General features: G+C 43.5%; 1 protein-coding gene across 1 annotated transcript in view; it reads left to right on the plus strand.

Moving 5' to 3' along the window:
* Positions 1-304: 304 nt before the first annotated feature.
* Positions 305-17,410, plus strand: part of Dnc (phosphodiesterase dunce) — a 219,903-nt gene continuing 202,797 nt past the window's right edge. The window contains exon 1 of the mRNA XM_076901305.1: positions 305-575. Within this exon, the coding sequence (XP_076757420.1) occupies positions 340-575 (236 nt within the window). The 5' untranslated portion in view covers positions 305-339. The remainder of the gene's footprint in view (positions 576-17,410) is intronic.

Below are 17,410 nucleotides of genomic sequence, written 5' to 3' on the forward strand. Positions count from 1 at the left end.
CAAAGTGAGAATAGAACATTGTAAGGAAGAATTCTCTATATGTAACATAATCTAGCGAGTAGAGAAATTAAAGTAGAATTTTAACAAAAAATATACATATTCTTCGTGTCAATTAAATGAAACTAATTCCATTTGAGGTAATAAAACTAAGATATGATAAATACGTACTAACACGTTCACAGAATTCATAAAAAAAAAGTAAGACAGTGTTTCTTAAAGAGTTTGCCGGTTTTTTGAAGTACGAGGCTGCATTCATACTCTTTCTTGTGGAGCCAACTGGAAATCTTTTAACGGAAAGACAAGAATTAAGGTCGAGAAAAGGTATTCGGATAGAACAAAATGATGAAGTGCGACGACAGAAAACGCGAAATGTTCTCGAGACGAGCGTGCAGCGAAAGCGGGCCCCATCCGGGCATCCCAGGGCCTGTCAGCGGCCCTGGTGGCGGTACCAGCCATCTTTGGGGAAAACGGAACCAAGGACGCACCTCAGCACCCGTCGTGGGCCACGCCAAGCCCCCTGCCATCATTCTAAGGACCAGACGCAGCTGGCCCGTTGCACCCATGCACTGCAGAAGGTAGGATTCTTCTTTGAACGCATAGAAATTAAAAAATTGTTCAAGTTTCTTCTAGTTTTTGCGCGGCTCTTATAGTTTTATCCCACGTCCTCTTTAATTCGTAATTTGCTCGTCTGAATTTGCTTTCGAAGAGACTGTAAACGGTACATTTAATTTTGCCATTCGTAGAAATTTGTAGGCTCCTTAAAAATGTCACACTGATTTCAAATTTCTGGCCAGTGGTGCATAGTTAATTTACCACGTTCCGACCGCATTTCGAGTGTTCGGCTGCGGAGAAAGTTTCGTGCCGTTGGCGGACCGTTTTCTTTTGAAACGAAAACGGAAACTACGTAGAGGATGTCGTTATTCTACGCAGCTGCGTGGAAATTATTTACGCCCGCGTCAACCGCAATAATTACGCCGTGTTTATTAACGAAGATGAAACGCTAGACTGCACGCTGCCAGTACGAACGCGTCCCTTAATTACTCTTCTTCTTCCCAGCCAGAACTTGGAAACTTTCCTAAGTAAAATTTCTGATTAGCTATCCTCTTTTTGGCTTTTTCAAAATTAGGCTTAATTATAGTTAATCATTAAGTTGTACAAAATTTATAATGACCAATTTTGACTACCCTCTTGCTCTTTATCATCCTCTCCTCCACCTTCAATAAACCTTTTTCGAAGTGAAACTGAATGATCAGAAGAAAGGAATATAAGACGTTAATCACGAATATTGCAGTACATTATGTACCGAGATACTCGAATTCTTGTTTGAAGAACGTAATTATTGCAATAAATCTCCCTTTTGCAAGGCAAAATTGAACTATCGGAAGGAAGGAATATTTCAACTTACATTACGTGTAATATTTTGATTTCTTAAGTGTTGTTATATCTTGGCTTCTTAAGTAATCTCTGTAGCCACGGCCATTACCCTCCTTGCCAAAACAAGTGAAAGAACCACCCTTCTCTATGGAATTCAAGACTTCCCCAATGCAGAAAAAAGGTTAACCCCAAATCTTTTTTGCGGCAAAATTGGTCATTACAAATTTCCTGTGGGAAGCCGTCTTGGGGGTTGATAATTTTTACGCGCGCTTTTAATAGCCGCCAGTCAATCGCGTGGGGTTCAGAAACGAATTCTCTCCGTTCGTTCGCGTCGTTTCGTCTGTCCGGCACGTTAATTAATTTTTCCGGACCATTTTTTCACGGTAGCAGGCCTCTCAATGGGAAAGGCGAATTAAAACGTTAAATAAGAATAATATTGCCCCTGGAATTTTTTAACAGAAGCTCGCCAACTCGAGCTGACCGAACCGCGTTTACACGCTGAACACGGAAACAACTTTGACTAATGGAGCTTCGAATCTCCCGCGTTCCGTTTGTCAGCAACAATTCAGCGATTAAATGGCGTTGGTCGTTGGCTTTTCGTGTAATTTAACAAATTTCACGGATCACATCGCCTCGCTTGTACGGAAACCATGCACGCGAGATTAGGCGGGATATACAAAATTCACGATCCAGCCTGAAACGTAACCGCGGGGATTATAAGTTGTGAAATGTCACCGTTCACTTTAAACTTGGCTAAATTTAACTACGAAACATCCCTGTGCGCTCGTGGTGTGTAGGCAGAATTAGAGGGGGGTTATTTGGCTGATCGTATAACAGGGATGAGAGGGATGACAGTTTCGTCACAAGAGGGATGATACAGATACCAAATCGACGAGTTCTCAAGTTTCTCCCAAACTTTTTACGTTCTCTCTCTAGCCATCGACTTCCTTATCCAATCCGTAGTTAACGACACACGTCTGCGGCGCTACGAAACTTCGAACGCCCCAGAACCTTCAGCTAGTCGATCGATAGACAGAGAGACGTTACCCTCGATAGTTTATAGCAGGAGATCCCGCTATTCTTTTTTTCTCTGCGAAGCTCAAATGTACCGTGGAACAGTGTAACGAGATCGTATCCGTCTTGTCGTTTCGTTAAGTACGCGTCGTCGATCTTTTATCGATCGCGAGTCTCGAGCATTTTTAACGGCGTTTCGTTCGCTCGAACCGCTGCTGGAGGCTGTAAAAGATCCCGTTAAACGTGAGATCCTGTTGATCGCGCGTCGAACGATCGAAACTCGTTAACCAGCAACAGGTATCGCAACGAGAGACACAACGGAATAGCCAGCTTCCAGCGAACGAGCCACGAAAGAGTATCACTTCGGTTCTGCTCCAATTAGAAGTTGCAGAACCGCAACGAAAGCCATTTAACAGAAGTTCGACTAATCTGAGATTCAGCCTGGTCGCAGCGTCGAGCCACTTGCCCCATGGAAACGATGGCGGGCCATTAAAGTCTACGATCAATCGGTAGATAACCGGCCATGAGGCTGGAATGAATATTTAATAGGGTGATCAGGACGAAATTTAAGCCGACATGCCTTCCTTCGTATAATCTCGCCTCGCTGTCTGCTGCACGATTTTAGTCGCGAAAATCGCAAGCGTATCCTGAAATAATATTATCAAAAACTGACGCCAGTCCTCTGGTAAATATTTCATTTCGTATACTACATTGCGTAACGTAACAAGATGTTACATATATCACTTGAAGCTATTCCCACGTAACTATTATACAACCCAATTACGAAGTCATTCGTAATAAATTTCTGAATTCGATGACCAACACGATGGTCTCCCGCAATTCTTGAACAATTATTTATTATTGCTGAATTTTGTATATAACGCGGAGCAGGTTTTCTCGACTCAAAAATTCAATTAAACTTGATCCTTAACGATGAGGGGGTTGAAAATACCAACTCGATAATCCTCCTGTGTCCAATTTCTACTTTTAAGTAGATAAGGTCGCCGCTTAGTCAGGCAACCCGTCTCCCAGAATTACCGACGTTATACTGAATCGCCGCATCGCATGATCGTCTTCGCGATTGAATTCACGTGAAAACGCGTCCGCTGCTTCTTCGTAACGTTAATTAAAATACTTCCGATAACGTTTCGAGATTTCGCTGAATTGAAAGAACGCCCTCCTTTTTGGAAAACAAGTAACACGCTTCATTACGATTCCACGCGGGGGCTTGAAATTCCTGGAATTATTATCGAAGATGGATAGCAGCGCCCAGCCATCGCAGAGAACGAGCCATTCGAACGAAATCACGTGTCACGGGGGATGAAGGCACCCACTGCGATGGAAATGCGCCACTCGTGCGTTTTTATTTCGCGATATTTTAAACGGACCTGCCCCGTTTCCTGCCCATCGATCTTCATCATCCTCCCTCGCAATTATCCGTCATCCTGACATTTTTTTCGATACCTTCTTACGCACTGTTCCACCCCCCAATCTCTAATTAAGACACTTCGACACGCGTCTTACGTTTATACTTCCCCCATCCCTCGAAAAATTGATACAACTGGGCTGGTAAACGAGGAGAGAAAAATCGTTCAGCTGGTGATGGAGGCATCGAAGGTGGCCTCTGACCCTTTTCTCAATCAAGTTCCCCTCGGTAATGGCGAAATCCTGTGACGAAACGGCGAGATTAGAGGCTCGTCTGTGGTTCAATTCAAACTGCGAGTGGAATTCGCGCGATAGAATTACCCGATCGTTCCTCCGTGAACGGAAAGCCCGGATAAAAAGGGGATATTATGCGAGAAATCGTCCGCGTTAGGCGATGTTCCATTTATCCGACGGCTGAACGTCCCTCAACTTTTTTACCAGCCACCGCTTATTTTATTCGGCCCCTCCGCGACGCCGGAGATTGTTCTCCATCCGTTCGGTTATTCGTGCTGTTCCGTTTAACCGCAACAGGATCCTCGTGGAACCTTCCAAGTCGCATCTGAATTAGATCACGGACAAGTTTTTCCCCGTTTTATGATTAAATCCAGCAAGTTCGCCTCTCGCGTTTCGGAACTTTTCCTGGATTCGAATGTTCGTTACCTCGCTCGTGTTTCTGCTGGATACTTCAGAATAAACGAGGACGCACGGAAAAGCTGCAGGATTATAAACAGACCTGTCGCGGCTTTGAAACTAGCGGCTCTCTCTTCTTGAAGCATCCTGTACAATAATTTCTGATAATTATTTTCATCATTGCAGCTTCCATCGTTTCTACATATGTCACGTTACGAGTTAAGATTAGCACGATGAAGACTAATTGGTGGTTTTCCATATTTGAATCGCTCTGTAGAATCGAGACATAGATTCGCAGAGCATTTTCAGTTTCCAATTATCCCAACTGCCTCGTCTCTATTAATTTTATTTCGAATAAAAGACGCCCCCACTTGCATTTGAATAAAGGTTACATCGATTCTTCGATACGGTGCTCTTTTCAACCGGAGGCGGGCCCCAATTACCCAAGAGAGACGAGTTTGTACAGGTAACAGTCTTCTTCGACTGGCCTGCTCATCAATATTAATCGAATCGATACGTGCCTCCCGTCGTGCTCGCTTCTTTTTTTTTTTTTTTTACTCTTAATTGGCGAATCCTCGTCAAAACCTATCCCATAAACACGAGGTCAGAGATCGGCTCGATCCCAACCGCGCAGATATTAAGGGTGCACAACAGGTGATATCGATCCGCGGCTCGATATGAACGTGTTAAGCGGCTGGATGTGCGCCGAGTTTATGATGCGTACGTGATCTCTTTCGTTCCAAAGGGTTTCCGTGCGGCTTCTGCAATTGGAGAACGCGAGAAAATGCCCAGCTGTCGCGACGATAAATTTCTGTCCATCCTAGAAGAACGCGTGATCCAGATATTTTCGGTTCCAAGTGCATCGTTATTTTCGTTTCGTTAATTTCTCGCGATTTTCCCGTCCCTTTAAATAAAACTGGGATCGTTCAAAAATGTTTCCCGAACCACAAGTTTCAGAGCTTTTTTTAATCAACCTTCTTCTCGAAACGGATGGATGTTATATATATCCAGGATGGATGTTAAAAATTCCTGCATTTTTCATGAACCAGGTAAATTTCGCCTTCATCATTTTGGTTGCTACGAAAAATGAGCAAACTCGAGCAGGTGAATCTATTCAGGTGCTTCTAGTATTAAAGTTTGTATTCAGAGTGGCTGATTATTGAGTTTGTTCATCGAGTTTTCGATTATTGGACGCACATTCCGCCCAATCTCCGCCATATCCGCGAAACGCACAGGGCCAGCTCGACGAATGATTCTGATATAATAGAAACTCTTTTTTCTCGTTTGAAAGTCACGGGAAAAAATAAGCCTGATCCCCATCGACCGTGATTCAGTCGGCTGTGGAGAAAAATATGAAAAAGGTCATCGTAGAGAAAAATATTTCCGCGTAAAGGAAAAAATATTTTCGCCCCCGTTTTATTGGTTAAAAAATTTAACGCGAAGGGAATCGCAATTTTTCGTAGCCCGGTTACGTGAGTAATGAGAGTAATGGAGGGAATATACCTGGTGACTTTATAATCCGACTGGGCACTAACTTTTGCCGCAAGTGCGCGCAGAGGAAATTTATAGGGGGAATTTGTTTTACGAAGGTCTCTATTTATCCCTGTGGCTGCAGTAAACTTTAAGCTGTTTTAAATTTTGCACCTGCCGAGGTCTTCGCAGTTCCCAATTTAATTATCGACTTTTACACGGAATGTAATTTTATATAATACCCAGTGCACCGCGTATTATGCAATCGAGGTAACTAAAGTGTCGTTTTCGTCGTACTACCGACAATTGACCGTGGTTAAACGTGAGAACTATTTAAATTCAAAGTCCACGTGACTAGCAGCTTGACCTGTACGTTCTCTTTAAGGTGTAACTCGATTGTTTTTCTCATTCTCGCTCGAGACTGATGGATATAGTGGACGGAGCTTTGTAGATCGCATTAGGGGTGAGAAGATTGCGAGATAAAGAAGAGAACGCGATGGTCCATGCGAGAAAATTGGTCTCCCTCGATTTTTCAATTTTCCCTGTCCCACATTCGTCTGTCTTCGGTTTTCCAACGTAACGTTTTTATGAATATTCATGGAATTACATGTGAAGCTTAAAACGGTTCAGCGCGAATAAAAAGTATCTTATTTTCCAATTAAAATCCTCATTTTTAATACCCGACGTCTAGCACAATCTGTCGTCGAAATATCGGATCCACTTTCAGAGAGAAACCTTTGGTTGATAATAAAATAATCGAAATTCATTCGCTTGAAGGCTCGTTTAAATGAAACTCCTTCGTTCGTAGTCCTGTCATGCTTCAGCGAAAGCCGATACGTGGGAATTTAATATCTCCCTTATCTTGTCAAGTACAGTTATTACCCTTTACAGAAACGCGGACAAGCTACATCGTTGAGATCATACGGTGCTTCTATATACGTGCTCGGAGCAAATGATTCTACTAGTTCCACTTTATCTACTTGTGCCCCTAATGCTAGCTCTCTCTATGAATTCATTACCACGCAAGTCCTCACCATGCGAGTCCCCATCACACGAGTCCCAATCATACGAGTCCCCATCACACGAGTCCCCATTATAGGAGTCCCCATCATACGAGTCCCCATCGTACGATTCCTCATCGTTCGAGTCCCCATCGTTCGAGTCCCCATCATACGAGTCCCCATCATACGAGTCCCCATCATATGAGTCCCCATCATGCAAGTTTCTAGCATGCAAGTCCCCATGATGCCAATTTCTAGCATGCAAGTCCCTAGCAGTCTGGTCTCAGCGACGCGAGTCCCTATCGCGCGCAGAATACTTAAGTAGGCTAGCATGTGCAGGCATCCCACAGAAGTAGGAAGGCCTCGATAGAGATCACTTGGGCTTTTCAAGCACTCTGAATGGGCGGCAGGCGTTCAGAGTCCCCACTCAGACGGTATCGATTAAGAATAAGTGTATACGAGATGCGAATAATGGTAAATCGAGGTTCGATAAGTGAAAAGAACGGAGAAGGTCAGCTAGATTCGACTGTCACGTTCTGCAACGGTCGTTCGACAACTTCCTGCGGGAGAACTCCATACGCCACGCGTTATTATCGAGTTTACCTCGCGACAGACGATAAATATTTCTTGTCTGGATGCATCGCGATAGAAAGCGAGGCGCATACGGTTCCCAAGCAAAAAAGCTGCCGTTCCACTCGAATGCAATAACAATCGGCTGTTTTTACCGCGGGTCTATCGTTCGCAGGGAAACTCTATCAATCGATAGCATCCCCCATTCGGAGTATTGACTTACAACGAAATATTTTATTCTTCGATAGGTCAATTTGAAAAATATATTTATCACCTTAAGGAAAAGTGCCTTTATTTAACACGCTTTTAAGTGCTCGGAAAAAGCTACCCAGATAGACGGCTGGTTATTACGATAATGGAAGGATAAGTGCTGTTTATGCTAGGCTCGCTTGTCTCTATTCCATGCGACGTTTCGCAAAGTGAAACGTCTGGAAAACAACGCGAACCACTTGGACCTGCAAAAAACTCCCTGGGACAAAAATTCGATACCTGGTTTCGCGTTATTTACCCAACGGGAACAGATGACATTCGTACAAAGACCAGCAGCTGCTACTTCGAAATTAGACGTATCATTCTCAAATGGAAACCCCGTGTAATCGTTGAACAAGTACGTACACAGAAATACTCGCATGGAATTTTAACGAAGGAACAAGAATTAAATTTAATCTAAACTAAATAAATTGCAAGAGAATGAAAGAGAGGTACGTACGTCTATAAACCTGTTTCTAACGTTATCAAGAAAGAACGAAAGAAATGTTTCAATCGAAAACTGTCTCGAAAAGCCTTCGTTTATAAATGAATTTTATCGCAGGTTTCATAACTCAACGGTGGAAGAGTATCGAGAGAGTCTAGGCTGGAGCTTTTCACCCAGTGAACTTCCGCGTATCCAATAATTACTGCAGACGTGCGCGAAGTGTCATTACGCGTGCTTTTTATCTCGTAGTGTGTCGAAGGAGCACGAAACCACTTCAGCGTGTGTTAACCCCTGCGACAATTCCAGGGAAATTGTTGGCCTGGCGTGGAGATAGTCTCCAATTACTCGCAGAGACGATACTTCTGCTGGATCCATGCGAACGCGTCAGTAGTATCGATTGAAAATAGTCAGACGTAGATACGTTTCCATTTTTTTCGATGTTCAAGTGGCTTCAATCTTAATTAATGCAATTGTAACAACGATAACTGGTTCGTTACACTTCTAACTACTCTTGGCAATGCTTATTCGACGACAAATTAAAGTGTCTTTTTCGTTGATAAAAAATTTCTGACATCGAACACCGTACAGATAGAATCGTACACACTAAAATACGTACCACTATTACCCAGATTATCCGACTTGATTTGTCAAAGCTTAAATGATAAATACCAAAGCATTGCGATCTAATTAACACAAATTTACCGATAATCTAGCTAATGGAGTCTCGATGGTACCGAGATTGGCAGCTGGATAATGATTAGCCAAGATCGTCTGATAGACACGTACTAGCTAGAAATTGATCTAACCTAGATCCACAAGTCATACGAACTACGCTGACGTATAAAGGAACAAATTCAGTATTCGATAAAAAGAAGTTATCTAACAGAGAGAAAAAAAAAAATTCAAAAATTCCTTTCGTTCGTTACCAACGCACACACAGTCGCTAATGACACGCGTATCCCCTAAGGAGCGTAATTTAACGATCGCCATGCAAAACGATCCCACCACTTTTAGCCTGCGCAGTCCCTAATGACACACGCGTGTAGTCCCTCTCAGGAGCGTAATTCAATGACCATCGCGTCTATTGCCATCGTGGAACGAAAGCGCGAAAGTCGAACGCGAAATGAATTTCGCCCCAACGGACAGATTCGCCATTGGTGCCGATTAATTGCTGGGTTTTGAATTTTTTTAATGTGTCATTGGTCGAGCGTTCGCAATTAACGTTGCTGGAATCGATACTGCTGCGTCGAACGAGGAACGAGCGGGATCGAAGCGCGATCGGCTCGTTCGATCGACGAGGCCTGTACTGCCTGCCAGACTGCGCGAGGGTTGTTCTAATTGCGTCTAAATTGTTGCTCGAGATACGGATCCGTCTGATGGCGAAGACTGATTAACGCTCGCATCGTCGCGATAGCGTTCGAGGAGATTTCAAGGGATAGTGGATCACCGTCGATCGCGGGGAAAGGCCTTGTTAATTATTCAGCAGCTGACTGATTACTTCCGGTGGGAGAGTGTTTTCGATCGGACGGTTCCTGTTTTTAACGTCCAGCCGGTTTTATCTCGATCTTCGTTCAGTAAATTTCGTGATCCTTGTTTTTCCTGGTGAACGAATACTTCTGGACCGGCGTCCAATTAGAAATGGAGACTTCGAGTTTCTAATTACTTCCAGTCGTTCGATATAAACTTGCGTGATCCCCAATTTCAAAGGATTACCGTGGAATGGGTTAGCAATTAGAGCTGGGATTGCCAAAAGGCATCCAAAATGGCGCGCGTAAAAGCTTAAGCCCCATGATCACCCTTGACCCTGAACAGCTCTCGCGTTCCTAATCTCGAAAATCCTTGCGGATCAAACAACTCGCGCTCCCTGAAAATATCCCGGACGGTTCGTCGACCCGTTCGTCCAATTGGCGATGCGAGTTTTGACGTTACTCGCTCGGCTAATTTACGAAACGTAGCAATCGATGCGACGTGTAATGACTTCGCGATTCGGTGGTAACGCGAAGACAAAAGGCGTTGTAATTCACGAGGGTTGATTGAATGACGGTAGAATGAGCGTTGATTAAACGTTTGCCCCGGCTGTATCGAGAAATCATCCACTGGAAACTCTATCCGCGCGCATCGCTGTTAGACCCAGAGGCTGTTCTCAGCCGACGACTACGAAATCATTTTGTTCGTTTGGCGAATATAATTTCTGCTATATTTCACGGTACAAGTTGTAAATTGCTGATTGAAATAAGATAAAACATTACATTGTCATCTACGATATCTTCAGATAAGATCCTTAACAGATACATTGTTTAGAAAGTACCATTTTTAAGTGTTCTCAGGTCTCTCTACATTTAAGCTGATAAATTCTGCTGGTCGATTAAATCATTAATAAATACTTAAATTCTTATCAACGAAATTCTACGCGAATCGTATGTGGATCAACTAGTCCTACAGTAACTACTGTACACCATATGTTCTCCAGACTATGCATCGAAGACGACCAATCGTATACATGGTAATTATTATTAGCATAGTTGTGGATGGAAATTGCACCTTTTGTAGTCCCCAAAAACGAATCGCAACCGCGTTAGTCGCTGTTCAGGACGAAAGAATCCAGTTCGTGGCAGCCACGAGAACTGACCGAAGAGTAACAGAACAGCTGACTCGAAACCGAGCTTGGTAATCAGAGGAAAGCTTTAACCGGCTTGTCGAATAGGTTGGCCGGTGTGTCTGCAATGCAGTTAGGGCTTCGTATCGACCTGTTATACGGCAGTCATCAACCTGCCAGCAGGTGAGCGTGTACACACAGGTGTATCGCAAACGCTCGGTTAAGAATTGATCGCGGGGGACGCCTTTCGTGTCGCGCAGAGCTCTCGCGAGAGCTTTCCGTAAGGTCGACTTCAACGCCATTCCTTTAATATCGTACGCTTCTCGAGCGGCTTGTTAACTCTGTTTACCGATTTCCACTGGTCCACGAAGTAGCCAATTTGCACGAATTATAAAAAGTTCGAATAATTTTCGCGCCTTTTCAATAACCATCGTCGAACGTGAGATTAATTATTTCGTTCGATGGAACAGTCTGTTTACTTGGTCGCATTTAGGACATTAAAAAAGTTTCTGCGAAGGGGAGATTTGTACGTGGCTGTGAACGTGGCAAGAGAGACCAGAGAAGTCCCTTTGATGGAATATTTATTGCCCTCATGAATACTTTTTCACCTGTTCCCCAGGCTCCCTCGAGGAGGACCAACCCTCGCTCGTATACATTAAGAAGAAATCGCGAGAAAGTGAACAAGCTTGTTTCGTCCTCCAAAAAATCCGGGAAACGAAGTTAAAGATTCTCTTTTTCCATTACTCTTTTTATGGATGCGAGTCTGGTACCGTAATTTTTGTAACGTAACTGTATCTGCTTCACTTGGGCAGATGGTATTTTCCTGACAATCGCAATTGCGACTGCAATTTCCCACGCACCTGGTTCAATTAAGTCTCTGGATATTTGGTACGAAAATGTTACTTTGCAACGTGGAACGCAATTGCCACGTAACGATTGGTTGGGCTCAACGATAGAGTTTTTTTTTAAATTAAATGAAAATATAAGAATTCCTTCTTAATTATTAATGCGTGCCCCTCTTCTACAGTTTTGTAAATTATTATTTTTACTTCATTGCATTTCACACACAAGATATTTTTGCATACTTTGAAATTCTGGTATGGTTGGGACACCAATTATTTCACGCACGGATGCTGAAGAGGATAACTTTTAATCTGTCTTAATTAAACAAAAATTTCTCTGTCTGAATATTAGTGAATTTTTACGTCATTTTTCGGAATTCGAGGCGAAATAAAATCTTGTTAAAATTTTCACTCCGATGAGATAAATTGTACGCTACTAAAATTGGCATTTCCCCATTTGCCTGTGATGTTTCTTCTCGCGCAAGATATAACATTCTTCAATTAAATCAGTCTATGAAAATACACCGCGAACGGTGCGCGTTCTGCTGAATATTTTTCCGATACGTCAGGAAATAAATGAACAAGCAGAATTTATCTCGAAAGCATAACATACTCGATTGACGTATTAATTGTTTTAAAATTCATACCGAGGGTAAGAAATAATCTGTTCGTATGATTTCAACAAACGATATCGGGTTCTCATTAAATAAAATGTTATTAAGTAGGGAACACGGTATCGAAGCGTGTTACAATTAACAGAGGTGAAGTTAATAATTACAGGTTCCACGTCGAGAATTAATCCAACGTCTCTGTAAATAATTGATAAAGGATACTATTGATTACAGTTTTATGCGCGTGTTAACGGTGGAAAAGTACGGTGAAACTTGTCCGACGGAATAATTGGAATTTAATCGAAGCTCGTCAACATTTAATAGAACGTGTTTTATTAATGGTGCGCCATTTTTTTTTTTTTTTGGAACGAAACAACTTTTCCCGCGATGAAAAAAATTCGTTAAATTATTCTGGTGCCTCCGTATTGTGTTCTCCATTAAGTGAAAAAATTCTGCGTCATTCAAGAAGATGGATTATCAATTGCAAATTGAAAACGGCGATAAAATAGGCAAATGTGGGTCACGGAGCTTTGGAATCAATTGGTGCACGAAAATTATAGTCTGCGACTCCCTATATTGTGTTACAACCAAAATGCCATGTCATAATGAACGTTCATCAAAGTTATTCACTCAGAATTCGACACTTTGCTATCCTGTTGTGTCAAATTCGATCGGATATGTCTAAAAAAAAATAATAAATAAACGAAATGCAAAGGTAAATCAAAGAGGAAGGTACGTAAGCGTGGTAAACGTAGCTATCTAATTTCTGAATGGGGTTGCTTCAGCAATTGCCCGGTCTGAATGACGGATTAATGTGTCATTCAGCAACTGGGACGTGTTGGTTTAATCGCGCACCCCTATTTCGAGAGCAACCCTCAGCTGGATCTGTCTAACGTTGTTTACGGCAGAAAAATTCTACGCCATAGCCGACGAGAGTGATAAAACACGCAGAGAAAAAAATGGTAGTGTAATAAAGTAGCTATAAAAGTAGCGCGTGACAAAGAACGACAAGGCAATCACGGTTTTAGTAATATTCGTGACACGGTACCTGCGAAATCCAGCTTAACGTTCTCTTCGTTTTCCAGTCCTTTCATGGATTCAGTTGATAAAGTTTCGAGAAATTGATGAAAAGGCAAGCGACACGAGGGAAGAGTAAATACACGTTACATTTTTAATGCTTGGACTTCCATCTGATTTGAAACGGCGTCTTTGCTGCGCTCTATTCGCGGTAATCTGGAATAACATCTTTGCGAGGGTAAAACAGTGCAAAAATGTGCAGAAGTCTTTCTTATCGACAATCTACCAACACGTCGGTATAGAAGGTCTCGTCCAAAAAATGCCTTTCTCACTGACGATCAAATAGGAACCTATTCTTCCACCAGTGGGTCGAAATTTTATAGAGAATTCCTATATCTTCAAGCGTTGGTAAAATATTTCTAATGAATTTCTAATTTTTTTTTTGTTTCAGGTGAGTAATTCGAAGACTTTTCTGCATGCGCGAGGCTGTTTAGTTTCTAAGAGAGGTAAGTTTGCATGCATACAAATTTTCATGTTTCTATAGCTTATGTTTTGTACGCAAGAGGATAATTAACTCTCTTGTTAGTCAACGAGACACGAATAAAATCATACGAACAGTAGAAATTCTGTCCACGTTTTACGCTGAGCTTAATTAAAAGATGCCTACCAAGAACGATACAATGCTATTTATAAACGTCTGATTAGAGGAAAATATCCCAAGCGACGTAACGAATTGAACACCAGCGATTAATCCCACTTTCGTGCTATTAGTTTAGTCGAAGCTTCTTTCAATCCTTTGGGATGGATTTCACACTAATCCCGGCTTATCTTCCGGTTGGAAGAACCGAGAGGGCCGAGTGAAAGAACATCCTTTTATGCCGGGATATCGAGTAGCGGCTAATATCGGCTTCAGCTATCAATTTTCTTCTCAGTTTTTACTTTACCGGGAATTCTCGCCGGGTTTTACGGTGAACGCGTGCAAACAGTTTTGTATGCGAAGCTTCTTGAAAAGAACGTTCTGCTCCGCAGATTTCGCAATACCGTGTCATCCGTTTTTAAACGAGCGATACTCGAACGATCGCCAACAGTTAGGAGAAGACTGTACTAAAACGCGATAACCAGAACTGATCGAAGTTGAGTCTCGAGGTCCTCGACGAGCTAGGTCCAATGCATCAGTCAGGCTGAGTCGACTTTCCTATAAATATCGGTCGACTAACAGCCTCCACGAGATCGTTTCGCGTGCTGCGCTATCGGCTGAATTTATATTGGACGCGTTTCATTGGACATGCCCGAAAATCGATACCCCTCCCTCCACCTCCCAGTGTCATCGAGTCCCAATCGCTATTTTACCCGAAACGGCGCACCTGCAATTCGTCCGATCCGCCACCCGTTTGCGACCAGGTTTAATGAACTTTCTTAATTGACCACCATTCTTGCTGTCTTCCACCGTTCCATCCACTTCTACGCACTTCGAGACTCGTAAACGGTACAGTCATTAAAAACAAACGTTTCTTCGTTAATTAAAGGGACGATCCTCATTTGTTTTCCGAAGCAGTCTTGGCTTCTCGCGCGTTAATCGCAGGGACAAGTCTTCGGCTATGAGACAGGGTAGAAATTGTCTAAAATTCCATCGACGTCCACAGAGGTGGCACAGGTATTCTCTGTGTGCGCGACGATCACCTACATAGGCTGCACGACGCGTTGTAAAATTAGTAAAGTCGTAGCCCAGGCAGAAGGTTGGTTATTGATTGGCTGCCTGTTGCTTTTAACCCTGCCACTGCTGCGGTTGTACACCCCTTTGCACCCCTCGCATCCCCCGTTCTACGAGTCTTCTGCCGTCTACCAGCAGATATCCCGTTCCATTTCAAGACTGTTTGGATACGTTCGTTCGATTCTTCGTTCGACTGGATTCAGCCGTACGAGGTTCATCCCCCAACCCTCTCGCTACCCCCACGGATCGTCCTGTTTGCATTTGCAAGATTGTCTCCGGCTACGCAGTGGGTTCTCTGTTTGCCCGGGTCGTTGTTTATGGCTAAGCTCAATCCGTTTCTTGCGGCAGGGTGAAACTAGAGGGGGTGAGACAGGAATTGATTCTGCGAGAAGGGTGCGCGAAGAATTTAAATTCATCGAGTAATTGGATCCGTGTCTGTCTTCTTCGACCTACGATCGCTCTCGAAATGTCACGGATGGTATTTCGAGAAAAAAGAAAAGAAAAATCGGAGAGCAGAGTAGGAACCATTCTTGAGCTCCTTTTTGAGAAACTATTTCCTCGAGGGTTCCGTTTAGAGCGATCATCGCGATTCGACGGACGCGATTTCATTTGGATACGATAGAAAATAGGACGGACGCCTCGATCGACGTGGCTTTCCTATATCCGGAGGTGCGTCCGCGAGGTAATAATTTTCGCGGTTTAGACCGGCGCGCGATCGCGTTTAACGAGATTTAATCAGCGTCCACTGCGGCGTAGATAACTTACCGCTGCTAACAATAATGAATTCTCGACAGTTTCGCGCACTGCGGAATCAACGTTGAGCAACGGGCATCGGCGGCTTTTCGTGCCTCGAAATCGTCCGCGTTGGTTAACTCTCCCGACCGATTTTCAATTAAGAAGCGTACACTGTTCTAAATGGCGCTGTTCTACTGATAATTTAACAAATTAAATTGAACGAGCAGAGATCCTCTCCTCTGCAGGAGTTCTCTCTTTTTCCGTCTCGAGCCGTTTGTCCGACCGAAACAGTCTGCCTCCTCTGAAGGTAGGACGAGATGCTCTTTAAATAGTATGAAAAAAAAATTAGACTCTGACTGTGGAACAAATAACGATAATAAATTTGATTCCCGCCTCAGTGGGAGAAGTTTTTGTTCCGTCAGCTCGGACAAAGAATTGCCTGGGCATCGGGGTAAAGTTAAATTAACTTCGCTCGAGAGTTCCTCCACATTTCGTCGACTTGTGTATCTACCTAATGTTCTTTGTCACGCAGTCATCTCGCCAGTGGAAACTATTAAATTAGTTGGAGGACGTACTAGTTAAACCCGCGTCCTCTCCATCCGATGACATTTTATAGAAACGAGGCGAATCTTTCGAAACTTTCACTGCCCCCTTAGTTTCGAATTTTGCACGTTTCGACTGATATGATCGATAACGTGGGTTCGCTGTGGATTAGCGGCAATTAATTAATTAGCCGGCTGTTCGCGGGTCTGTTTACCGTGCTTTGGAACCGTCGATGATCGCTCAAAGGGAATGATCAAGGAGAGGCCCTCAAACTTCCTCTCTCCCCCTTCCACGGCCATTCTGTCCTCTATTCAGCGACCAATTTCGCTAATCATAGCGCGGAATATTTCTGGTGGACGGTCCAACGACGTCCTATTTGCAGCTACCGTGGGACCAGCGGTTTCGCAAATTTGCACAGCGGCCAGAGAATAACGTAAATCGAACGAAAGGGTCGCACGAGGAAGGGGCAGAGGGATGACCGTTTCATCGACCCTCTGGACTCTTCGACTCTTCCCATTCCCAGCGATTTTTCGGCTTGCTGGATTCTGCGTGGAGATCTGTAAAAGCCAAGTCATTGTTAGCATCGCAATCTAGAGTAAATATAACCCAGAAACGAGAGGTATCCGCGAAACAAATTGGAGGCATCGATCGGGCACGTTTCGAGCGCGGTTACTCGTTAACGAGCGTTAACTCGCGATATTAGCGGGGAATCGAGGACCAAAGGCAAACCGCGCAAGCGTTCCTTCCTATATCGACCCTCGACTGCCTCTTCAGGCTTCTATTTAGCCGAATGCTGGCCTCATTGTCTCGATTACGCGATTCGCTAACGATTATGCACCATTCGAGTGCCGGGTGAGACCTAACTGTGATTGCAGGCTCGAGATACTGTCCATTCGAAGGATTATTTCGTGCAATTCCCTTTTTAGATATCGAGTGAATGTTTGCGGGCAAGATAGCGTCGCACAATTAGAACCCGAAACCTCAAGATTTTTTATTCATTCGTTTCAATCGCGTTCCCCTTTTCCATTCGAAGAAAAGGAAATGTCGTTAAAGTTTGTACAGCTATGCCTCTTCGCGATTCGATAATAGTTGACCGTGGAAATTATAGACGCTACTCAGAATCCTCTGCTTGACATTTGTGGCTGGCTAGGAAACGATATAAGAAAGTCGCATTTCA

Source organism: Xylocopa sonorina, chromosome 9 (genome assembly GCF_050948175.1).
Source record: "Xylocopa sonorina isolate GNS202 chromosome 9, iyXylSono1_principal, whole genome shotgun sequence".
Taxonomy (NCBI): Eukaryota; Metazoa; Arthropoda; class Insecta; order Hymenoptera; family Apidae; genus Xylocopa; species Xylocopa sonorina.